Below are 26,635 nucleotides of genomic sequence, written 5' to 3' on the forward strand. Positions count from 1 at the left end.
GCATACCTAATTCCTTCATATAGTAGATGCTTAATAAATATTATTTGAATGTATAAACCTTCATGGACCTCATTTTCCCATTCTTAAAATTATCCAACATTGCCACCAAATTTAAAAAGGTTATATATGAGGAAACATACCTCACAGCAAACATATTACAGAAATGTAAGGAATTGGTATCTTTATGCCCAAGCAGACGGGCTCTTGCTATTAAAGATTTTAAGTCTTTAAGTTCACTGTAATTGTGGGGTTATGCAAAAAATGTCAACAAGTATTGTGTGTTAAGCTTTCATCCCTTTACCTATCTCCCCTGTAGTTCTTTCATCCTCCCATAGTTCTAGTTCTCATAATTTTTTTATGATTTCCCAGTTTTAGGTCTCCATCTCTTGCTTTCCCCATTCTAGTCTCCAGAATTTGTGGAATAGGGGTTATTTTACTAAATGCATTTGTGTCGTGTTGCTCCCCACTTCAAATTTCTCAGTGTTTTCCAGTTAACTATAGTTTAATGAGTAAACTCCACATTGGGGTTCTGTGTTTCAGAGATGTGACTTTGACAGGAGCACTGCAGTTTAGAAAGTTATATCTGGACAACAGCATCATTTCTGATTTGCCTACTAGAACTGCCTAGCCTTTCTAGGTGGCCACACCAGCACAATGCCCTCTGTGCTTTGAGGAATTTTTTAATCTAAGCCAAAATTTCTGAAAACTTCCAAACTACAAAGTGGAACATCATCCCCTAAATGTAATGATTTCAGTGAATATAATTTAACAAAGTCCTTAAGTGTTATTCACTTGTTATAAGCTGGTTCAAGCTTAGTGCATTAATTGAACTAGTTGATACTTAAGGTTCTAAGGAGATGAGACTCAGTACAGGTAATGTTCAGTAAAGCTAGAGGCTGGTGAGAATAGGATTGTGCTATAAAAGAAGATATGGTTATACTGTATGAAACAAATTGTAATAATGAGCCCTAAGGAGCAGAGACTAGGGTACAGTATGTGGTTAGCCAAGTCTAGGATGATGAAGGAGAAAACTAGATCCTAGGGGAGAATTTGGTGGATTAAGGTAGAGTGTAGAAGTAACTCCAGGCTGCCTCTCATTTGTGTCCAATTATGCTCACCAGTGCTCCCAGATATTTACATATACTAACAATGATTTCCCAGGGATATCAGATCTCCTTTCTCCTCACAGTATGTAAGAAACATCCCACTTTAGTAGAGAACAGAGCATTGTCACTTACTGCTTCATTGCCCACATGTCCAAAATGGCAGCCTAGAGTTTCTTAAGGCTCAAGGTACCAGCCTTGGTGAGTACCTCTTTAGTGTCTTTCCTTAGCAAACTTTACTCATGACTGGCTATATAGCATGGTAGTATTTTTTTCCCCCAAGAACATAACAAGTAAATGCTTTAGTGTTAGGAAATTGGAGAAATTCCAGTTTAGGTAATTTTTTTTGGGGGGGGGGGTTGTCAAATAGGTTTGAGTATCATTTCAGCTCTGGAAGAGGAAGAGTTTGTATGACATCATTAGGAGACTCTTGCATTGTGTGGTCATGATATATGTGTTTGAGAGTATTAAATGACAGAGTATGAAGGCCCAGTTTGTAGTCTCCCTCAATAATTCATCAGCTGTTTGATGTTGGGCAAGTCATTTAACTCTCTGGACTTTGATTTCCTTAGTAAATAATTTTATGTTGAAAAACATATGTGTTACCATGAGTAGAATATGTTAAATTAGGCATAGACAGATTTACTAATTTTGCTAGGCCTGGTTTTCTTGTCTGTCACATGAACATATTAGCAGTTTGGGGATTAAGTGAGGAAGTAAATATGACTTGCATGGTTATAAAAGTTTCTTTTATGTGGGCAAAGAGATGTAGACTCTGGAGTGAGAACAATTTAAATTGGAATTAAATCTCAAACACTACTATGAGTAAATACTCTGAGGATTTGTTTTCTTACCCTTTAAAGGGGAAGTTGTGATATCTACCTCATTAAACCCTTATATTAATTTGGAGCGAATTTTTTGTTGTTTTGTTTTATTTTATTGTGTTTTGTTTTTCACTCAAATCACTGGGGATTTGAGTGCAGGGATGGTCTATCCCTTAGCTACATCTCTAGCCTTTTTTATTTTTTATTTTTGAGACACAGTCTTGCTGTATTGCTGAGGATGGACTTTAATTTGGTAATCCTCCTTCCTCAACCTCATAACTCCTGGGATTATGGGTATGTGCCACCACCATGCTCAGCTGCGAGGATCAATTTATAGTATGTGTCACATAGTAAATGTCTAATAAATTTCAGAGTCCTCTCCATCCCTCTCCAGCATCATTCTTTCTTCCTTCAAGTCAAAAGTTTCCCCTTATTCTAAAATTCTTTGGTTGTGTGTTTTCTAGTTCACAATTCTTTAGCAAATAAAATGGAGCTATTAGAACATGTAAATTTCAAATAAGGTAGAACTCTGAATAATAATTGTACTAGCATCCCTTTAAAAAGACAACTTATATTCTCAAACTATCTTTTTCATTTTGCTGAGAAATTTCATTTTTTGAAAGAAAAATTCTGATATTACTGTGTATGGATCAAAATAATGTATAAAATGATTTATCCCAGTCTTCTTGAAAATGTTTTTCAGCTTTTAGTTTTTTATAAACACATTCTTTTTTTCTTTAACTGTACTTTTCAGTAAAATCATTCATCTCAAACTTACAGCCTACTTTTTTAAAAAATAGGACTTATATTTAATCCACAAAAATGATTGCTGCCTACTTGAAATCACAGCTTTTCATTTCATCATTTTCATTGATGTAAATAAATGCTTCACTATGAGTTTACCCATAAGTTTGACTTGGGGACACAGCATTATTTTGCCATGTGTCAGAATCTTTTTTTAACAGAAGATTTTATCTGACGATTCTCTCATTATGCTTTTTGTTTATTACAGTTAAAGATTATTCTTGGGGGATGTTGCTCAGTGGTCTAGTGCCCCTGAGTTCAATTCCTAATACTTCCCCTCAAAAAAAGATTATTCTTGGGATGTATCTGTACAAGAACCAGAGTACTAGGAAATAAACATATACACATGTATACCTATGGAGTATACACTGGTTTTTGTATTTACTTGAGTGGGATTCCTAAAACGTATAATTAATACCAAAATAATGGCAAGTGTCTCTTCCTCCTACCCTCGCTTCTGTCTTTTCCTCCCTGCCCTCCCATTATTATTATTTTCTAGTGAGCATCTTCGGCTATGACCACAGCACTTATAGTTATCGTTGTCAGATCATGCCAGGTGTATGATATTTATGTGAGATTTTTAAAGAGTGTTAAGAGTATTTTATGTCTATTATGCATTGCTAGATAGTTTCTAAACTAAAAAAAAAATGAAACTTTTTATTAGTTACGTTATAAATCCTTATGAATTTAAGAACCATAATATTTTACAAAGTCAAGTTGAAATGACATTTGAATTATTTCTAGTTCCCATGAAATCCACAGATAAATATTTTAGAATGTAAAGTTAATCATACAGAAACATTAAATATGAAATAAGCCTAGTATGACTTTATAAAAAATTAAAAAAATACTTGTCTAATAATGTTTATATTTGAATTTGAATGTTCTCTATATCGCTTATTTTGATTGGTAGTCATCATTGTCTACTGAATTAAACTTAGCTTGCCATCTCAAAAGAATATTTTTGAGTCCAGAGGACAGAACGTTTCTTAAATTCTGATGGTGGTTTTTAGAATTTACCTTACTTTGGAGTGGTATCCAGACTGGAATGTAGAGTTAGGTAGATTATGTGTATTTCTCTATAAAATTCAAAGTCTGGGCAAGGGAAAGTACCCATGTACCCATAAAATTAAAGGAATAGATATTTATTGTATGACTAGTCTAAGCAAAGCTATTATTAAACTCTTTGATAGCTAAAAATGAGATTATAATACTAAATGACCTTAGAATTGGATATTTAAACCTAGATATAATCAGCCTTGTGAGGTTTTTTGTTTTGTTTTAATGAGGAAATTTACTTGGTTCATGGTTCTATGGTTCTGGAGTCTTGGAAATCCAAGATTGAGGGGCTGCATCAGGTAAGGGATTCTTTTAAACCACAACTTAACTTTAAGTTTTGTTTTTTAAATTGTGTGTGTGTGTGTGTGTGTGTGTGTGTGTGTGTGTGTGTTGCTGGGGATTGCACCCAGGGTCTTATGCACACTAGATGAGTGCTCTGTCACTGAACTACATTCCCAGCCCCCATGTTTAAACCAGGAATTCTAGAGATTCCCAATGAGAATAGAGGAGTTGAACATAAGGAGAAAAATCACTTGGCTAGGATAGGCCAGCAAGGATTAATTAGGAAGGTGAAAATATTTTTTTCTCATTTCTCAAGAGTACCCATTTTTGCTGGTATGCTTAACTTGATATAGTTAATTTGGACTCTATTTTTCCTAGGAAAAAGAGATGCTCAGTAGCACTGTGTCCATATTCTGAGACCAAAGTTGTTAGCATAACTGCCCAAATTTTGCCAAGGAATTAGTTGCTGCTGGAAAAATATCCAGAGCTCTTATGTTTGCTATCCAAAGAGTTCCACAGTATTGTGGGGTAAATGGCATCTCACTATTGACTAGACATGTGCCAAATGGCTGGTTGGTACTCTTTATGCATACAAAACAGGCTTTAGATGTATCCTTGCATATATGAAGGTGCATGGTAATGATGAGCTAAATTCGCCACTGATTAATATAGTAGCTCTCTAACACAATGAACTTCTTTATCAAACTTAAAATGAGGAACCAGCTTGAGGTTCCTTGATGACTTATTTTTGTTTTGCTGTAAATATATTTTGGTTATAGAATAAGGAAGGCAAAAGGCTTTCTTCATAAGATCCTGAACTCTTGATATTCAGTATTTCCTATGTTAACTTTATAAGCTTTGTTAATAAGTGACTTTATGAATGTTAGGAAAGTTAAGAAAGGTATCTTGAGAAAAACCCTACATTTCCAATGCACCTTTCATGTGTATTATAATTTTAAAATTTATCTTAACTTTTAAGATACCAAAATTATGTTACTACACCAAGATTGAACTGATATCATTCACCAGTGGGTGTGATTTTATACAATTTCTTCTGTTGAGTTTCCAATTCAGTGTTGTTTTTTCCTTTTCTTTTCATGAGTGCTTAATACTTTTAGATTCTATTGCAAAGCTTACAAAGCCAGTTTCCATTTGCTCTGGCTTACATCCTCCATCGTTCTTTGTGTGTGTGTGTGTGTGTGTGTGTGTGTGTGTGTGTGTGTAAAGGAGACACAGAGGGAAGGAGGAAGGGAGAGAGAGAAAAAAAAAAAGAAACTGAATTCCTGTCAGCTCTGACCAGGTAGTGAACCCTGGACAGTTTTGAATCAAACCATGCACATGTGGCAAATGCAGATCTGTTCACTATTGTTTTGCTAGTGCATATTAACTGTGATTATAAGGCAGACATATTTCCTAGACTTTTTGGATCCTCATCTAAATAACAGCAGCAAATAATGAAGTACCTACAGCTTAGCCATCATCTTTCTGTTTTCTTGAGTCCAAATTGAAGTTAAAATGGAGCAAGAGACCATTTTATTTATTTTTTAAATCCCCTATCAGCAGAAAGTAATTAACTGAAGATCCACAATTAGCCTCACAGCAGTCCATATTAACCACCTCCACCCATCCCAGGTCTTTTCAGAGGTGGCATAATTCTGAGATTATTTTGCACTTGAAACAGAGACTTGTAATAAGTAGCTTGAAACACATTTAAGAGTGTGAGGTTTTTCCCTTTTTCTTCTTTTGGGTTAATATCTACCATCTCTAATGATAATTTTCTGGCTTACAAGTGGTTTAAAAACACACGTTAGAAGACTGTCTCTTTCCTAGCTTATATAAGTAAGTAGCTGCTTTCCTTTAGCTAGAAATCCCAGTTTTGAATTAGTTGCTGGATGCAAAAGAATTGACTAAACAAATCAAATATTCAAACAAAATGAAGAAAATTTAAAGAGGGCCTACTCATTACCATTGATGACTTGGTAAGGTACAATTCCTAGCTCTGCCTTGTTTACCTTTTGGTTTTGTTTTATTTTGTTTTAAAGGAAATGTTTAGTTCTATACTTGCATAATTCAGATACTGCACAAAACTCAACCCTGGGAACCTATTCTGTGGCTCTCTGAATGTTTTTATGTAACTTGCTTTTATAGGTTTAAATTACATTTTGTGACACTGTTTTGTGGTTAAATTAGAAACTTTTTAAAAAGTTAAACCTGTGATAAGTAATTGTCACAGTTAGTGCCCTGGTACAATACTAATTTGAAGTGACATGTCCATACTGGCCCTTAGTAACATGAAGAAGCCTAACAGGTGTGAGGGGTGTGGCTTCCCATGGGCTCTGTTGAACTTCTAACCAGAGAAAAATAGCAGAAAAAGTGAAATGAACCTTGAATAAAGCTGTCAGCAGTAATTATCTCAGCAACACTTTGTAGGGAGTTAAAATAAGCACTGCTGCTTTTATAACCTGAACATACTGCATCCAAGATAGATTTTTCACCCAGTTAATATAAACTGGTAAATACCTTTCAAGAGATAGTTCCATATATCCTAATTAAGCAACAACAATTATTATGAAATATAAATTATTGGAAGTCATGCATATATGTTTATTTTAACATATGATTCTTTTTAAGTTTTTGTAACAAAAAAGTTTTCTTCATGCTTCTTGCTTTGATAAGCCATTATGGTGTGAAACATCAACTTGTATATAGAATATCATATTCTCTTCTGGGAAGGATGTTTTTACAATTAGAAAAATACTTAAAAGTTTAATTTTCAGTTATTTTGAGAGGTGTTCAGTATATTGGACTGGCCCATATGAAACATTGTAATACATGTGCACACTGCTGTATTTGAGTACATTAGGAACCAGGGAGGATTTTTTTTCAAAGCTCAATTCATTATCATTTTGTTTGGACTAGTACTTTAAAAGTATACTTTAATTTTCTTAACAAAATAATTCAAATGCCCTGTGTGCCTGCCTGAGAAGCATAGAGAAGTTAAAAGTGAGATGTTTCTTTACAAATTTCTAGGTTACAGCAGCTAACCACAAAAACAGAGAGAAAAAAAAAAAACAAGATTTTTGCAGTGTAAGTTATTTTCTTTATTTCTTTCACCATCTTTTTATATGCCTTGAAATATATTTCTGTGGTTTTGATAATCTAGAGACTTACATTTCTTTTTCATAATTGAGTTTTACCATATTCTTGTACCCCCCAAATTAAAGGCTTAACAAGCGAACCAGACTAGGTTCACATATAAAGTGAAGATAAAAATCATTAAAGAAAACCTAGGAATCAGCTTATGTTAGTTTTGATTCCACTGTCTTATATATTAGTTCTGTGATCTTGGATGAATAGGAGCTCCATTTTTCTTGTCTGTGGAATGGCAATGTGGCACACTTTACAGATTCATTCTTACAGATAATAACAATAGATATGACAGAATGAAATTCAGCTATTATGATATATATTTTGCTATTCACAAACTTAGATTCTAGAAAACCATTAGCTTTGTCATAGCAGAAACTGTTTGCCCTTAGCTATATCCCTAGCACTCTGAGTTCTTCATACATTGTGGTTGCTCAATAATTTAGTTAAGCACTCTACTAAAAACAAGCTTAATACTATCTGTTCACCAGATTTATATGGCAAATTCCATCAATCTTCAAGTATAAGCAGATAGGCAGGAAGACAGACATTTTCAAACCCTTACAATAGTTTATGACTTAGAATACTTTACAGAGGTGGAAATAGAGATCTGAGAAAATAGGAAAGTTTTTCAAAGTCTTATAGCTATTAACCACCAGAGTTCAGATTTCAAACCCTGGCAGTTTGACTTTGGAGTCCAAGTTCATGGTCACTCTTGCTTTTATACCTCTGCAAGGAACTATATGACCTCTCCTTACCAAAGAAATCTCATACAGTGATACACGTTTTTCCTGAAACTTCCTTGTCTCAGGTAAAAATTATTTGGGAGACATGGAGAGAACAATTTGTTATGAAATTCCTCATAATTCAGTGGAATGCTCTCAAACAGCAAGTCCCCTGATCCTCTGCATTCATTAAAGCAGTGTTGCTACTTCCCTTAGGATTACTTCTTCCCCCAGTGACATAAATGTTATACAGGGTATGGCCTTGGAAGACTTCTACATATGTAGGACAACAGTTTTGATCTCTAGTAATTTGACATTTCCCCTCAGTCCATTTTCATTCCTTGGCCCACCCACATTAAACCTTCGCCTATAAGATTCCCCCTTTGTCTCCACCTCCCATAGGGATTATGGTCTTCTCCTTAGGAACTTTCAGAATAAAAGATAATTATTTCTTTTAGAATCCCAAAAATAATAGATAAGCAAAAAGCCTAAGGGTAGGCAAGTGCAAGACACATTTTGGGATCATTGAGCAAACAAACCTATACACAGTACAAAAAAAAGTAATAACTGGAAAAGATAATTCAGATTGTGTCCTTGAATATCATACAGAAAAAAAAAAAAAACCTGTTCAGAGTGACAAAAAAGAACTTGGAAATCATCCAATCCAGAATTTTCATTTTGCAGGTGATAAATATGAAAGTTGATCAAGATCATACAATAAATAAAAAGCAGATTTAGAATTTTAACCTAGGTCCTTTGCTTTATGTACAGTGGTCTTCCCATATGTTATTCTTCCAATGTTTTTACACAGAATTGTTTTACAGACAGCATTGAAGGGAGAAAGTCATAATAGGGTACTATGTAGCCTAAAAACTTAGAAGAACAAGATTTGGTTTGCTCCAATACTCCCAACAGAAAAGAAGTATCTGTAGACCAGTTAAATGTTTTGAATCTGAATGTTCTCAGTAGACTTAACTGGTCTCCTAAAAATACTGCAACAAACAAGACTCCTCTTTCCTTTGCACCTGACTGCCTTTTGTTCTTTTCTTTCAATTTTGGTTAACTTCATCTCAAAAATTGAATGGGAAACCTATGGCAGGTTCTACTTTGGACATCACTTTGTAATTTATCCCTTTTAAGATTTCAGTCATAAGCAGGTAGTGAGTGATATCAGAGATGGTCTCTTACAAGCACTTTGAGCTATAATATATCTAAACAAACACACTTTCTGCTAGGTGGCACTTATGAGAATATTATGTTGGAAGAAATAAGAATCCCTTAAAAATCCAAATACTTTATTAGGAAGAAAATGTTTTACTAACTATTGGTAAATATCCTTCAGATATCTTGGATGTGAAAAAGATTAATATATTTGGTTGCTTTGTGTATGTTTCAGAACACATACTAATTAACTGTAATTGTCATATTAATTGTAATTGACATAAGCTTGTGAAAAACACTCAAATGATAACAGTAGTGTTATCTAGGCTTAGATTCTTAAAGATAGAAACAATTAGACCTTGCAACTGAAAATATCTATATGGTAATCCTTCCTTTGTCAAGGAGTCAAAGTGCGTTGTGCATATATGAATTTTTTTAAGTTAACAAAATAAACTAAGTTCACTATGCTAGGCACTGTTTCACTTACCATCTTTTATTGGTGTCGACAAAGATATTCCTATTTCTCAGATGATGAATCCAAGATTTTATGAGTTTATGTACCTTTCCTGGGAAATGACATTAAATAACAAAAACCAGGCTCCAAGACCAAGTTGCCTGGATTGAAGAGCCAAACATATTATATAAGAATTTAATAAGTGTTTTTGAATTACCAAATTATAGACTCTGAGTAACTGTATAGTTAGTATAATTTATTCATCAACTAGCTCTAAAGTATTAAGTAGTATGGGGGAGAAGAGCAGAGTCAAAAGAATATGTGCCTGTTCCTAATCAGTGTTACTGATTAGAAGCAATGCTGTTTGTAATGTTTTTTCCCTTTTCTGCCCTCCACCAGAGGGTGCTCAGAAGCAATTAAATTCCATAAAGCAATAGAGAGAGAGGAAATGAGAAGCAAAAGCCATTTTAGTTCACATCATAGATTATTGGCCTCTGTGCAGGAGTCTACTTTATAATGGAATCCACCTATCCGCTACCGCCCCCACCCCCGACTGTGTACTAGGAATTCCTAGTTCAATCAACCCAGTAATATTCTGCCTCTGAACTACATCTCCAGCCCTATTTTATTTTAGAAAGGGTTTCACTAATTAGCTCAAACTGACCTCATACTTGGTGATCCTCCTGCCTCAGCCTCTTGAGTAACTGGAATTACAGGTATGCAGTCCCAATACCAGAGGCAGTGGCAAAACAGAAAATCTCATTCAATTGAAATGGCTTCTTTAGTTTAAAGTTGCCTTGCAACTTGCCCACATTCCTGAAGCTAGTACTTTTCTATGGGTAAAACTGATCATTATCTCTAAATACATGTAAGGAAAACTATGCCACTAGGCAGTGTCAGACTGGTCTAATAGGTTGTAGTTCTTGTTGCATAACTTAATGCTCTTCAGAAGTGTTCTGGTATTCTGAAGTACTTTCAGAACTTCTAGTGTGCTTACTAAAATCAATAAGTAACAAAATCTAAGAATATTATGGTATCTGTAGTTTGTTAACAAAAAGTGTATCTATTTAGAAACTTTGTTATATCATTCTATGGTATAATCTGAGGTTTGGGAAGCTAAAATGCAATAGAAAATTTAAAACAACAACAACAACAATAATAAAAACAAAACTTCTGGGGCTGGGGCTGGGACTCAGTGGTAGCGCACTTGCCTGGCATCTAAAAGGCACTGGGTTCGATTCTCAGCACCACATATTAATAAGTAAAATTAAAATAAATTCTGTCAACAACTAAAAATATATTTTAAAAAAAACTTCCTGTATTGAATGATCTCTTTTTGATTAAGAAAAAATACTGAAGGTTGTATAAGTGTGAGCACACATATATGTGGGCAGTTTTAATGTGAATCAGACATCTAGTGATTCTGTGTGGTTTTAAGAATCCTATCAGGGGCAGGAGTTGTGGATCAATGATAGAGCACCTGCCTAGCACATGCGAGGCCCTGGATTCGATCCTCAGCACCACATAACAATAAATAAATAAAAGTATTATGTCCAACTACAACTAAAAATAAATATTGAAAAAAATCTTTTCAGATTAAAAAAAAAAGAAAATATACAAATCAGGAACATTTAAAATTTTTAAAATATATATTTCCAAAAATTTTTAAGAAAATTTGAGACAGTTAAACCAAGATACTTACTTTTATTTTGCAACTAGCTATCATCTCTTTTTTAAAATAGTTAATAGTTATAGTTATTTGAGAGAAAGTTTTTTGTTGTTGTTGTTGTTTTTTTTTTTTTTTTTATGTGTGGTGCTGGGGATTGAACCCAGGTCTTGTGCATGCTAGGCAAGCACTCTACCAATTGAACTATATCCCCAGCCCGAGAGAAAGTTTTTAATTAGGAAGCTTTTGATTTGTCTACCAAAAGCATGATCAGGCTATCATTAGGTAGATGTGAGATTTGGGGAAAATTTTACCTTCTTATACCTTAGTTCCTTCCCTCCCCCATAAGTGGAAAGATCTTTGCGTGGAGAGAAACTGTCTCTCCTTTGGAATCTTTTGGGGATGGTGGAACTACTGATAGTTTAAGAACAGGCTTGCTGATATCTTCTTTCTGGAAATTATTAGCTTGGAAAGAGGCAGAGGATACTTGGCAAGGGAAGATGTGGCATCTTCACTTGACTCAGCTAAGACTTTCATGATTTGTCTCCTGGTTGGAATACTAGCATTTGATGAATTATGAGGACCCTTCCAACTCTAATATCTTAAGAGTCTAACATGAAGCTGTCTATAGAAGCCATCCTTGTTTCTTCCCACTCTGCTTGTTTTTATAGTAGCATTTGTGCTTGTGTATGTAGCAGAAAAACTTTACAATTTGTTACTGTTGGTATTTATTTCATTAAACCTTACCAACTTGCCAAATCAATTGAGAACATAGCAAGGCCAGGCCGCAAACACCATTTTTTTTTTTTTTTTGAGCTATTTACACAGGAGTTTTGTAGATAATTGATCTTGACCTGCTCATCTTTTTTACTATTCCATTGGTTCCAGAATACTATTAGTCATTTCCTTTTTAACAGTGTGCTTTCTTATGAGGTGACTAAACTGCTGTTTAACCCTGCTACAAGAATGTGGCAGTGGGCTAGCCCAGACAAGTGGATGTGCACTTGGTAACTAGCATTCTTAATAAGCTTGCTTCAACCTGCCACAAATTAAAGCTCTGTGACTTTTCTAGCACATTAAAAAAAAAAAAAAAAAAAAAAAAAAAAAAGCTTGGATTTTGAATAAAAATGAGCTTTTTTGATTTGCACTCTGATTGGCAGTAAATGGAATTTCAGCCTCATGACTCAGTTTGGCTTTAAACTGCCTCAATAATCTGTCCAGCTGAACAGTGAGCACCTGAAAATTTTAAAGAAGTGACCCAGCAGTCATCTTCAAGGATCCCTACCCATAAAAGGCTTTGTGTTAGAAAGGTGATGAAGAAACTCCATGGCCTTTGAGGTTAAATCTGGATTGCCACTTAGTAGCTAATTTATGTTGGACAAATTACTTCCTATTTTGTGATCTGCATATCATAATCTATAATTTGCAGAGTTGTCATAAATGGTAGATATATTAGGTTAAATGTATACTGTATAGTACTGGCAAATTTTGGTCTCCAGGAGTAGCTGTTTTAATTAAGCCAAAGAAAATAATTATTGTTTACCAGACCACAAGATATGATATAGTAGAGCCTTAATAGTTGTTTGAATACTTTTTAACTGGCCGTGAAATGAGCTGCCTGATATTAATTTTGGCTCAGTACTTAGTACCTATGTGCCGTGGGCAAGATTCTTCATCTGTGTAAGGCTTAGTAACCTCATCTTTAAAATGGGTATTACAGTAATACCTGTGAGCAGGTTTATGAGAATTAAGTGGGGCAATGCATAAGCACTTCTCTTAATACCAGTACATATTGTGAGCTCTTTATTGAGCTCTTTACTTGAATCATTATTCAATTTAAAAAAAAAATATTGAGTGGTTTCACGGGTTTTATACGTATTTAAACTTTTCAAATTACACCATATAACGGGTTGTAGGTGAATTACACATCTATATACCAATACTCAGTCATACATTCACACCTTTACAGTATTATACTGATTATATTCAATGCTAATGCCCAGGAGCATTCCCAACCTGGACCGAATTAGTTATGTGGTGACTTTTTAAGAAAATGACAAGCTTGAAATATGTTTTTAAAAATAAAACAACTTTCTTTCAGTAACATTCTTGTTAAAACATAGCCGTAATCCCAGCAACTCCAGAGGCTGAGGCAGGAGGATTTTAAGTTCAATCAAGTTCAGCCTTAGCAATTTGGTGGGACCCTATCTCAAAATTAAAAATTAAAAGGACTGGGGATGTAGCTCAGTTTTAAAGCACCCCTGGGTTCAATTCTCAGTACCAAAACATATAGAAACACACATAAACACACTCACAGCATATTTTACAAATCGATTTTTTAAAAAGATATACATATAGTAAAGCTGTAGTGTCAGAGTTGTTCAGTTATATTAGTATATATGTCACATACCAGGGGTAAGGAGCCAGTAGATTGCTTAACTAGACCTTCTTGTGATGTATTAAGATCATACCCCAGCCAGGTATGGTGCCTCTAATCCCAGCAATTTGGGAGGGGGAGGCAGGAGGATCACTGAGTACAGACTCAGCAAATTAGCAAGGCCTAAAGCAACTTAGTGAGACCTTGTCTCAAAAAAAAAAAAAAAAAGGCTGGGGGATATAGCTCACTGGGTTCAATCCCCCATAATGACACCCCTCAACTCTTGCAATTCATACCTCATTAGAGCTGGAAGGGATCTGGGAGGTCCTTTAGTTGGTCATCCCCCATATTTTACGAAAGGTTCCTAATGACTGACTTAAAGTCCCATAATTCGGAACTTCTAACTTCCACACTAAAATGTTTTAGTCTTTGTCAATAATAATTAGGAAGAAAGAAAGACTACACTATATATTTGGAAGAGGGATAAAATTTGGCTATTTAAAAAAAAAATTCTCTGAGCTGGTGCAGCTCATTGGTATAAAGTGCTTGCCTAGTATGCTCAAGGTATTGTGTTCATTTCCCAGGACTGGGCCCCCTCAAAAATTTTTTTAAATAACTAATTAATATTTTTTTTAAAAAGTAGTATTAAGAAGAGCCTTATAGGGGCTGGGGATATAGCTCAGTTGGTAGAGTGCTTGCCTTACATGCACAATGCCCAGGTTCATGCCCAACACCACAAAAAAGATGGGAGGAGGGCTTATAAATACACTGAGGATCATGCTTAAAATAATACTGCATTTTATTAATGACTTACCAGAGATAGCCACTGATCAGTCATGATGATTTGTATAGTTTTGCAAATTACCTAAATATTTCTTTTATTATATTTATAAGTAAAACATTATGCTTTCCTATTACACAATTGAAAACATGCTAAAATTTCACAAAGAAAGTCCTTTTTTGGTTTCTTAGTTTTTTCAAATAATTGTCATTATTATGTATGAAAATTACTTACATTAGTATACATTGCATGGTTCAGTAGTTCACAATTTTTGTTCAAAGGATCCCTTTATACTTTTAAAGAACTCACCAAAAACCTCAGAGGACTTTGGGTTTATTTGACTTTTATCCATTGACATTTATCATTTTGAAAAATTGTTGAGAATTAAATATTTAAGGTAATAAACCAATTGCAAGTTAATATAAATAACATTTTTATGAAAAGTCATTGTATTTCTAAAAATTGAATAAAAATGACATAATTTTTACACTTTTGAGAATTTCTCTACTATCTAATTTAATGGAAAATAAAAGGATTCTTATGTCTTCTCCGTCTGCATTTAGCCTTTCAATGCAGAGTATGAAGAAGATCTAGCCCCACACAGATCTGTAGTTGGAAAAGGGGAGGAGTATGTTAATAGTTTTTCCAGATAATTATGAATATTTTTCTTTGATACTAAACCAGAACTTGACAATATCAAGGCTAATATCAGTGTCTAATCTGAAGCAATTTTCTGAACACATTTCATTATATGATATAAAAAAATCACATGTTTATATCACCGCTGATCTCATCATAAGTCTTTAAGCATTGAGAATCTATCAAACTTGTGATGACTGATATTTTTCCAAATTTTAAATTTTTATTTGAAAACTCATATTTTGTTATTGACAGTTGATGCTGTTAGACCTGTTCTTGGAAGTGGTAGGCTTATTTTTATCCATTTTGGAGAAAAGAACCCTGCCAAATATTCAAATGAAAAATGTGACTGATTCAGCATACAATGCAAACAATTGCAATTTTTCTTCAATATGACCATCATACTTAGGTATGCAGTATGAAACCTCTATGTACACTTTCCATTTGTCACGTAGAGTATTAAATTATATCAAGAGTCAAGCTTTAATTAAAAATAATAATTTTCACTCATTCAAGAGGGACATTCTTAAGTAAAACTGGCTTTTTTCCCCCCCTCTACTGGGGATTGAATCCAGAGTTGCTTTACCACTGAGACACATCCCCAGCCCTTTTTATTTTTTATTTTGAGACAGGGTCTCACTAAGTTGCTTAGGGACCTGCTTAGTTGCTAAGGCTGGCCTTGAACTTGTGATCCTCCTGCCTCAGCATCCTAAGTCAATGGGATTACAGGTATATGCTCCGTGCTGAGCCCAAACTGGCATTTTTATCGTCAGTATTGGCAACAGTCACATTTTATCGAGTTCATCCAATTCACTGTAAGTTGTTTGACATTAAGAACCACTTTGAATCACTGTATTGTTCATAGAAAAATAAAAAGTAATGTTTGTTGAGCATCTACTGTGTGTGAGGCATGTTCTTTTTGCTTTACTTATTTTAGTTCAACATTATTCCTACCTTATGAAGAAAGTAGTAATCTAATATTATCCTTCTTAATGTATTATTAGAACAAGAGTGACTTTTTCCATTGTTGATTTGTTGGTTTTCATTTGTTCTGTTGTCTTCTTTGTCTTATAGATGTATATTCATCATCTTCCCAAGACATTTTTCCAAGTATCTTTTAAAGCCTGTTTACTAGGGCTTTTAACCCTTGTATGTTTAAGGACAGACCTCTAGGGATAATCATGAAATTGATAGTAAATAACCTTGCCCCCCCTTTATTCATTAATCTTCCAGGTAAGTTGTATAATCATCTGAAATCTGATTGACTGAGATTATTTCATGATAATTTATCTTTTCCAAACAGTATATTGTAGTTGAAAGTTCAAGTATTTGGGGAAATACTAGGAAAACACTCAAAAGACCCTGCTTCTACTCTCTTAGAGCTTACAGAATAAGGTTTTTTGTCTGATTTACCTTTGAGTTACAAATACTATCTGTATTCTTATTTGTTATATAGCCGGGTCCAGTGTTTATTTCCAGTATAATTTTAGATTTAAATTTATAGTATTCACTCAGATGAGGATCATTGTTCTTTTTTAAATATTTTTTTAGTTGTAAATGGACACAGTACCTTTATTTTATTTATTTTTATGTGGTGCTGAGGATCAAACCTGGTGCACCTCACAGGTGTTAGGCAAGTGCTCTACCATTGAGCTACAACCTCAGCTCAGAATCATTGTTCTTTGTGTAGGAAAGCTTTGTTGAGTTTACTAGTGTATAAATTATGGTAACCTGACAATGTGTTTAAGAATGAAGATTTAGTTAGGTAGCAAAAGAATGTAAATAAAAGTGTGATTGCTGGAGAAAAGAATTACATACCGTCAGATCTTTTTTTATAACACTGATGCACTTTTGCTGTTTGAAATATTGTGTTTTTATTATCTCTTGTGTTTTGGAGTTCTATTCAGGTTTTTACCCTGAATACATCTTTACCTGTAGTATTATACAGGTAAACTATTAGTCTGTTGACTAACAAATTGGTGTGTGCATATTAATTAATAGACAAATCAGTAACACCTTATTCTGAGTAATTCATTGTAGAGAATAATTTTTCAGCAGTTTGATTCAATTGTGACAATTATGTTGGTGCATGTGATTGACATTTTTCTCCAGGAAAGCATAGAACACAAGATAAATACATCGGTTTATAAGTCACATAATGTATCACACAAAAGGTCAATAGGTCATAGCCTCTCAGGGTTAGAGATTCTAAAATTCTGTTTCTTCTACCAATCTCTCTCATCTCTATAGATATCCAGAAGATTTTTTTCTCTCAGATATGCAGCATTTATTAGAGTTCAGAATTAAATAATAAAATGAAAAAATGTTGACATAGGCTTATTTTGAATTTCTGAGACTTGTTTTATTGGGACTAGGGATTAAAACCAGGGTACCTTACCACTGAGCTGCATTGACAAACCCCCTCACCCTCTTTCTTTTTAATATCAGAGATTCAACCCTGGGGCTTAACCATTGAGCTGCATCAGTAGTCATTTTTATTTACTTTGAGGCAGAATCTCACTGAGTTTCTTAGGATCTTGCTAAGTTGCTGAACCTGGTCTTGAACTTGTGATCCTTCTGCCTCAGACTTCCACATCTCTGGCAATATAGGCATGTACCACCTTCGCTGGCTTTGGAGACTATTTTGAATCTTTGCTTCAGTGATAAAGAATTACAGTATAACACGACCAGAAAAAAACTAAGTAAACTGAAAATAGATTTTGAAAATTGGTCACAGTCCTTCATTCTGGTTGGTTAAAGTAATCTTATGATTATAAAATAACCATAAAAAAGGTAACTATGATATACAGATTAATTAACTACGATAATATGTCCTCTAAATCTATATTTTTAAAAAGTAATCTTCAACTATAAAATCAAACAAGTCTTCAGTTCCTCTTTCCTTTCTCTAATTTGTTGCAAAATAAATACCCCCAATGTAATAGTGTTGACACTTTATGATTGCATAATCATTCAGTTTTACATGTTATCTCATTCAATCTTCGTAGCAACTCTGTGATCATTCAGATTATATTAGTCTCTTTTGTAAATTAACAACAGTATATTATGCCATTTTCTAAATAAGAAAACGAAGGCACAAAAATTCTAAGTGATTTTGCCCATAGGTATAGGGAAATTGAGTGATTTAACCTAAGTGGACTGGGCATCTCTGACTTCCTATCACTTATGTAAGTTTAAGTAATGAGTCCCAAGGAAACATTTAATCTAGCCTTGACTTTTTGATACCACTTTCTGAGTGATTAGTGTTCATTCCAAATAATCCACAGTCCTACAGAGAGAGACTGCCTGGTAAAGATATAAATCAATCCTTACCCAACTTCTATTTCTTTTTCTTAGTGCATCTCTTGTCTCATGAACTGGTATAGATGTTTCCTTAAAACAAAACAAACATCGTGCCTTTTTTTTTTTTTTAATCGGTCCTAGACATCTAGTAACTTAGAAAATCTAAACCCTTTAATTTTTTTAGCTCAAAAATCCAAAAGCAGGAGTGATGCAGAGACTTATTTCATTACTGGTAGATAAAGGAGAAAGTGCTACTATCTTCTCTCCTCAAAGGAGAAAGTGCTACTATCTTCTCTCCTCTTATCTTCAGTAATAATTAGTAGTATGTATGGGGAAGATTAATGTTGATAACTCTGGGGGCAAACCCATTGAAGAGCCCCCTTATAGTACAGTGTATTTGTAGTGTTTTCCTCCAACTCCTTTAAATATGCATTTTTTTTCTTTTTAATTTATACACGATTAACCTGCTTTTAAAGGCCAGCACAGTAGAAGACTAAAAATAATGATTATTAGAATTATAACAAATCTTCTGCCTAATACTGTACAGTTTCAAAGCCAGCTTTTACTTACCTTATCACATTTAATCCTTTGGGGAAAAAAAAAAGTCCAGTGAGGTGGTCAGGGCAGAAATTACTCACCTCAATCAATAAACAAGAAATGTGTGGAAAAGAGAAATAACTTTCCTAAGATCAGGAGGGTAGGCAGTACTTGAATCAAGGTCTTCTGGCTTCTGGTCCAGGTCTCTTTCCATTATATCACATTGCTTCTGATTTTCAGTGACATTTACTATTATTGCTGTTTTATTACCAGAGGATTTAAGAGTAGAAGAAATGGACTTTTTTCAAGTGAAAACTATTGTGAAAGTAGCATGTTGAAATTTAGTCTGTGCTTTTTATCTAACTTAGCTTTGTTTTTGCTTGTATTAAAGAGAAATAAGTAGATAGACTCAAATGTGACAATTATGTTGGTGCATATGATTGAATAAAAATGTTCAGAATTGATGAAGTTTTGCACTTTTTAATTATTAATTAAGTCTTCTAGCCTTTGTAAAGTATAATCTCAAAATATTTTGATGCAAAAGTAAGAAAACAGAAACCTCTAACCAGACTAAAAGAAAGATAAAATAACCAAACAGTACAATCTGTACAACAATGCACAATTCACATGATTGATAATACCTGGAGAGTTATATGAAATTTCTATTTTCCATTCCTGTAGTTGTTTTAAGATAATTAACTTGATTAAACACTTTTGAATTCTAGTTATGTGTAACTCTTGTGCTTTTCTCTCTGAATTTATTTGATTTCCATATATCAGTGTAATTCATACCTCCCCCTAATATTCCAAATGATATTTTTAGTGTGCTAGAGTATGCCATTTTATTCCTAATAATAAAAGAAATTTATTTATATCATCATCACCTAAGTTCCATCATCACCTAAGTGCCATTTTATCTACACCAAGAAAAAACACCCTCTTTGGACTATTTAATATTTTCTTTGTTTCTGGTACTGGAGACTGAACCCAGGGTCTCACACATGCTTAGCATTCATTCTACCACTGAGCTACACCCCAGCTCTTAATATTGTTTTAATTCTTCTATATAATAAAAAATGAATGAAATATAAATAACCTGTTGATAGACAAATTAAATGCCTGACACAGAATATACCATATATAACATGCAGTTACCTAAAATTACCATTAATGAATTGTTGCTATATAAATTTGCTTGTATTAGACTTTTTTTTTCAAATTATACTTTCATTTTTTATTTTCCTTAAGGTATGCTAATACTGAAACATGTAAAAATTTAAATGTATCTTAATTAAAAACAAAAAATGCCTGTAGCAGATACTCTTCATGTACCCTTACTACCCTGAGAGTTATAAAACTAAGGTATTATTCTACTAATCTAAAAAGTAGCAGATACATACCGGTATTAGAAGGTGTGTGCGATTGCCTTATTTTTGATGTGTTACAGTTTTCTGGAGCCCTGCTCTATCATCTAATGAAAATTATCCTTGGCTACCGTAATATATATATATATATATATATATATATATATATATATATATATATATATATATATATATATATATATAATAAATGTATACACACACACACACACACACACACACACACACACACACCATATGTAGAAAATCTTCAAGTTTCCAGAGCATTCTTGATAATGTAATATATACTCAGGCTACCAGAGTAAGCTTTCTAATCTAGATTCAAAAATAATGACAAAAACTAAGTATTTTGTGATACATGGCCACATTTTGTTTATCAATGATGTGTTTACTTTCCACAGATGTGTCTTGCTGAATCAGGGATCTCTTATCCCTGCCACCGACTTACTGTGGGAAGAAGATCTTCACCTGCACAGACTCGGGAGCAGTCAGAAGAAGTAAGCCTGTTTGCTAGCTTTTCAGAAGGCCTATATCCTCCACCCACTGGCCCACTTCCTATTCTTTTTTCTGCCACAACAATGCATTGGTAAAGTTAATGTAGCATGAATAAAGCCTCAGTAAATTTCTGAAGGCAGAAACTTTCCATGCAAGGTTATTGCTAATGTGTTCCTTCATGTTCTGTTGGTTTCATATTTCAATAGACAAAATTCAGATTGATTGTTTGAAATAATTTTTTACTTAGAGCTGTCAGGTTAACAAAGAGTTTTGTTTTTTTTTTTTCTCTGCTGTGTAGTTGACTACATTTATTAGGATTGATTCTGAAGGTCCTTTAACTCATTGAGTTAGAATACCTTCTATGAGCCAGATATGCCTGCATTGGATAATAAAGATGAAAAACAATGTACCTATACGAAGTAGATCTGTAAATTGGTACTGATGACATAATATAAAAACTTTAGTGACAGCAGTACACACAATGGTGCTGTGGAAACAAAGCAATGAGGCAGATAAGATTGAACATGCTATGTATGTGCTTCTGTATGTCTATTTAGGCCTGTAGGATATTTTTTTTAACAATTTTTAAATTTTTACGTATTTATTTATTTTTATATGGTGCTGAGGATTGAACCCAGTGCCTCACACATGCTGGGCAAGTGCTATACCACTGAGCCACAACCCCGCCCCAGGCCTGTAGGATATTAAAAGGTAATATCTTAATTCTGTTCCATGTCTACAGATAGTAATTCTATGCCTAACTTTGACCTTGGTTATAAGGGGATGGTAAAGCAAACATAGACATTACAGTTTTTTTCATTTAAAAATTTTTCAAGCTGGGTCTGGTGGCGCACACTTATAATCCCAGCATTTTAGAAGGTTGAGGCAGGAGGATCACAAGTTTGAGGCCAGCCTCAGCAACTTTATGAGACCATCAGCAACTCAGCATGACCCTATCTCAAAATAAAATCTGAAAAGGCCGGGGGGAATAGCTCAGTTGTACAGTGCTCTAAGTTTACTCCCCAGTACCAACAACAATAAATTATTCAATGAAAGCTGGGGGTGAATCTCAGTATTAGAGTGCTTATCTAGCATTAGCAGGGCCGGGTTCAGTTGCAGTATTGGGATACTGCAAATACATCAATAAAAAAAAATACATATACAAAAATAAAAAGTACTTATTGAACTCTTACTATGCACTGTGAGAAGTTATCACCATTATTTTAAATGAATATGAATATATATGCACCCAGCATCAGAGCACCTAAATGTGTAAGGCACACTTTAATAAGTAGTGAAACAGAGTGTAATACAGTAATAGTAGGGGAATTCAATATCCCATTTTCAGATCATCCAAGTCAAAAATTATTGAAGAAACATTAGATTTGCACTATATACCTTAGACCACATTGGCCTAAGAGATTAAGAGAAGCTGTAAAGTATTTCCTTTAGGGAAAAAGGTAAGAGTTCTAGACTTAATAAGGAAAGAAAAAAAATTGTATGCTGTAGTTGCTAAAATTTGCAATAAGAATGACTCTTCCATTAAACTTTGAAAAAGGAAAAAGAAATTTCTGTGAGTTTTGCTGTCATACTTCAAACTATAAAAGTTATGCCCACAGTGTCTGATTATTTAGTTCAGATGGAAAAGGCATTAAATTTAAGTATGGGAATGTAGGCGGACACATAGTTTGTTTGTTTATTTATTTATTAATTTATACATACACACACACACACACACACACACACATCTCGTTTGGTACTATTCAATATTTCAGGCATCCATTGGGGGTCTTAGAACATATCCCCTACAGATAACGGAGGTCCACTGTACTGTCCAATAAATTGGATACACTAGAATAAATAGGTAAATTCCTTGATGTACACAACTTACGAAGACTGAGTAATGAAGAAATGGAAAATCTGAATAGACGAATAAAGAGGAAAGAGATTGAATCAGTAATAAAAAGCCCCGGTCCCAGTGGTTTCACTACTGAATCCTACAAACATTTAAAGAATGAATACCAGTTCTTAAATGTCTTAAGAATAGAATACTTGCAAACTCATTATATAGTTTCATCATTATCTTGATGTCAGACAAGGAAAATAAGAAAATTATAGACCCGCATAGATGAACATAGATGGAGATATTTTCAACAGAATACTAGTAAACCAGACTCAATAGCACTTTAAAAGGATAATTATTCCCCATGGTTGAGTGGAATATCTCCCTGGAATATAAGGATGATCCTACCAAAACCAATAAATGGGATGGATTCAACCTGAAAAGCTTCTCAGCAAAAGAAATCAGTGAGGTGAAGAGAGAGCCTATAGAATGGGAGCAAATTTTTACCACATGTACATCAGATATAGCACTAATCTCCGGGATACATAAAGAACTCAAAAAACTTAACACCAAAAAAACCCCCAAAAACAAAAACAAATAACCCAATCAATAAATGGGCTAAGGAATTGAACAGACACTTCTCAGAAGATTATATACATCTGTATATACATCTGTAGCAATTAAAGAAATGCAAATCAAAACTTCTCTAAGATTTCATGTCATGCCAGTCAGAATGGCAGCTATTAAGAATACAACCATCAATAAGCGTTGGCGAGGATGTGGGGGAAAAGGCACACTGATTCATTGCTGGTGGGACTGCAAATTGGTGCAACCAATCTGGAAAGCAATATGGAGATTCCTTGGGAAACTTGGAATGGAACCACTATTTGACCCAGCTATCCCACTCCTCTATTTATACCCAAAGGACTTAAAAACAGCATACTACAATGATGCAGCCCCATGAATGTTTATAGCAGCACAATTCACAATAGCCATACTGTGGAACAAACCTAGTTGCCCTTGAATAGATGAATGGATAAAGACACCATGGTATATATACACAATGGAATATTTCTGAACATTAAAGGAGAATAAAATCATGGCGTTTTTAGGTAAATGGATGGAGTTGGAGAATATCATGCTAAGTGAAATAAGCCAATCCCAAAAAACCAAAGGCCAAATGTTTTCTCTGATATGTGGATGCTGAAGTTGGGGGGAGCATGGAAGGAATGGATGAACTTTGGATAGGGCAAGTGTGGAGAGAGGGGAAGGGAAGGGGTAAGGGGGTAGAAAAGATGGTGGAATGAGATGGACATCATTACCCTAAGTACATGTATAACGACATGAATGATGTGACTCTACTTTGTGTACAACCAGAGAAATGAAAAATTGTGCTCTATATGTGTACTATGAATTGAAATGAAATTTGTTATATATGGCGTTCTGCTGCCATATATAATAAATTCGAATAAATTAATTTTAATAAGCAAATAATTATAAATAAGTTGTGAGTTCTTGAATATAGCTTAATTTCATTATTCTGGAATTTATACATATATGAAAACTTATTGTACCCTATAAATGTACACAATTATTTGTCAATTAACGTTTTTTAAAAATCTTCTCCAAGTTTATCTGAATGCATCAGAGGAAAATATCAGTGATATCACAAATATATATTGATACTGATTGAAATTTTCTAAACTAAAATATAAATATAAATAAGAAAAAATAAATAAAAACAACATCTAAGACCATTAATATGTGGTTTAACATGTGTTATTGGAGTTCCTACCAACCATCGGAGAGAAAGAGATAGAGATTGTATAATTTGAAAGACAATGAAGAATTCCAAAGAACTTTATAAAATTAATGAAAGATAATCAACTATAGATCTAAGAGACTCAGAGTACACAAAGCAGGATAGATGCAAGTAATTACTTATGTCAGTATGTAATAGTCAAAATGCTGAAAACCAAAGATGAATCAAAAGTATTAAAAGTTATTCAAGTTAGAAACAGTATATTTAAAGAAATAGATACAAAAATAACATCAGAAAGTATGCAATTCAGAAGAAAATGGATGACATGCATGACTGAAGGAAAGAACAGTCAAACAAAACCTTAAATGAATGGTTAAGAAAGTTATTTAAGTAGAAAAGGCATGACAAACAGATAAATTTATAACTACACAAAAAATTAACATTGACAGTTATCACAAAAATGTAAGAAAATATTTGAATTATATATTTATTTTAAATCTCTTTAAAAGACAAATACAAAAACCAAAAGATGGCTGGGGTTGTGGCTCAGAGGTAGAGCGCTTGCCTAGCATGCATGAGATACTGGGTTCAATCCTCAGCACCACATAAAAATAAAACAACAAAGGTATTATGTTCACCTATAACTAAAAAATAAATTTTTAAAAGAAAAAGAAAAGTTCAATTTTTTTTTTTTTTTTTGAGAGGAACTGTGATTGGGCAAAGGGGAGAGTGGAGAGGGGAGTGAGTATGAAGACAGGAAAGATGGTGGAATGAGATGGACATCATTGTCCTAGGTACATATGTGACTGCACATATGGTGTGACACAACATCATGTGCAACCAGACAAATGAAAAGTGCAGTTGTGTATAGTGAATCAAAATTCATTCTGCTGTCATATATACATAATTAGAATGAATAAATAAATTTTAAAATAAAGCATTGTTTTAATAGACAAAGAACGTGAATAGACATTTCTCTAAAGAAGATAGACAAATGTCTAATAAGCACATGAGAAATGCTCAACATTATTCTTCCTTAGGTAAATGCAGTTCAGAATTACAATGAGATAACACCTCAAACTCATTAGAATACTACCATTTTTTTTTTTTTAAGAGGAAGTGACAATGTTGGCAAATGTGTAGAAGATTTGGAACTCTTGTATATTGTTGGTGGGAAAGTAAAAGGATTCGGCAACTATGAAAAGCAATAATGGCAGTTCCTCAAAACATTAAAAATACAAGTGCCATATGATCCAGCAATTGTACTATTGATTATATACAATAGTACAATAGCTCAGAGGTAGAGCGCTTGCCTACCATACATGAGGCACTGGGTTCAATCCTCAGCACCACATAAAAATAAAGGTAATGTGTCCACCTACAACTAAAAAATAAATGTTAAAAGAAAAAGTTCAACATATATATATATATATTTTTTTTTTTTTTTTTTTTTTTTTGGAGAGGAACTGTGATTGGGCAAAGGGGAGTATGGTTTTAGATAAGTAAGTTAGATATTTGTAAACCCATATTCATAGCAGTATTAAGTACAATAGCTAAAACATAGAGCAGCAACTCAAGGGTCCCTCAACAGATGAATGAATAAACAAATGTGTATTTGTACAAAAGCATATTAAAAAGGAAGAAAATTCTGGCGTATGCTACAGCATGAGTGAACATTACGCACCTCTGCCCCATATGAGTTCCATCTCATCATCTTAAAAACAGGTTCAGATTTTCTCATCTGAATATATATATTTCAAACCTGTACCATCTTCCTTCCTCTCTTCTTTCCCTCCCCTCCTCCGCTCTTTATTTCTTTCCTTCTCTCTCCCACATACACAAACACACATACACACACACCCCACACACAGAGGTAAGAGTGATCTATGCTGGCTGACTCTACATCTTCTGTTCATGTAATTCAGAGTTGGCTTCTTCCTTCTATGTGACTAAAGTTGAACTTAACTGTTAAAATCAGAGTGTAATTTTGACAAGCCACCATGTTATATCATATCCTTTAATTTTCATAGCACTTCTGGGGTTAATTTTAGTCATATCTTGCAACTGGAGTGTGAAGACACCTGTGCAGAGTCATTAGGAAAATGATAGAATATTCAACCCTAGGTCTTCTGATTATAAATTCAGGTTTCTTTGGTTGGTTGTTTTCTCATAATACTGTTGCTGTTTCTTGACCTCCTCTACCTACTCTGTTACCTGAACTAAAAATCTCAGCAGTGATTTTTTCGTTTTCCATTTTCTTTATCCTCAAGTCTACTTGGTCAGTAATTCTT

General features: G+C 33.9%; 1 protein-coding gene across 1 annotated transcript in view; it reads left to right on the plus strand.

Annotated features, from left to right (window-relative positions):
- The window catches only part of Faf1 (Fas associated factor 1), a 396,527-nt gene that overhangs the window by 249,346 nt on the left and 120,546 nt on the right, over window positions 1-26,635 (plus strand). The window contains exon 9 of the mRNA XM_076860444.2: window positions 20,646-20,741. Within this exon, the coding sequence (XP_076716559.1) occupies window positions 20,646-20,741 (96 nt within the window). The remainder of the gene's footprint in view (window positions 1-20,645; window positions 20,742-26,635) is intronic.

The sequence above is a fragment of the Callospermophilus lateralis genome, chromosome 7 (genome assembly GCF_048772815.1).
Source record: "Callospermophilus lateralis isolate mCalLat2 chromosome 7, mCalLat2.hap1, whole genome shotgun sequence".
Taxonomy (NCBI): domain Eukaryota; kingdom Metazoa; phylum Chordata; class Mammalia; order Rodentia; family Sciuridae; genus Callospermophilus; species Callospermophilus lateralis.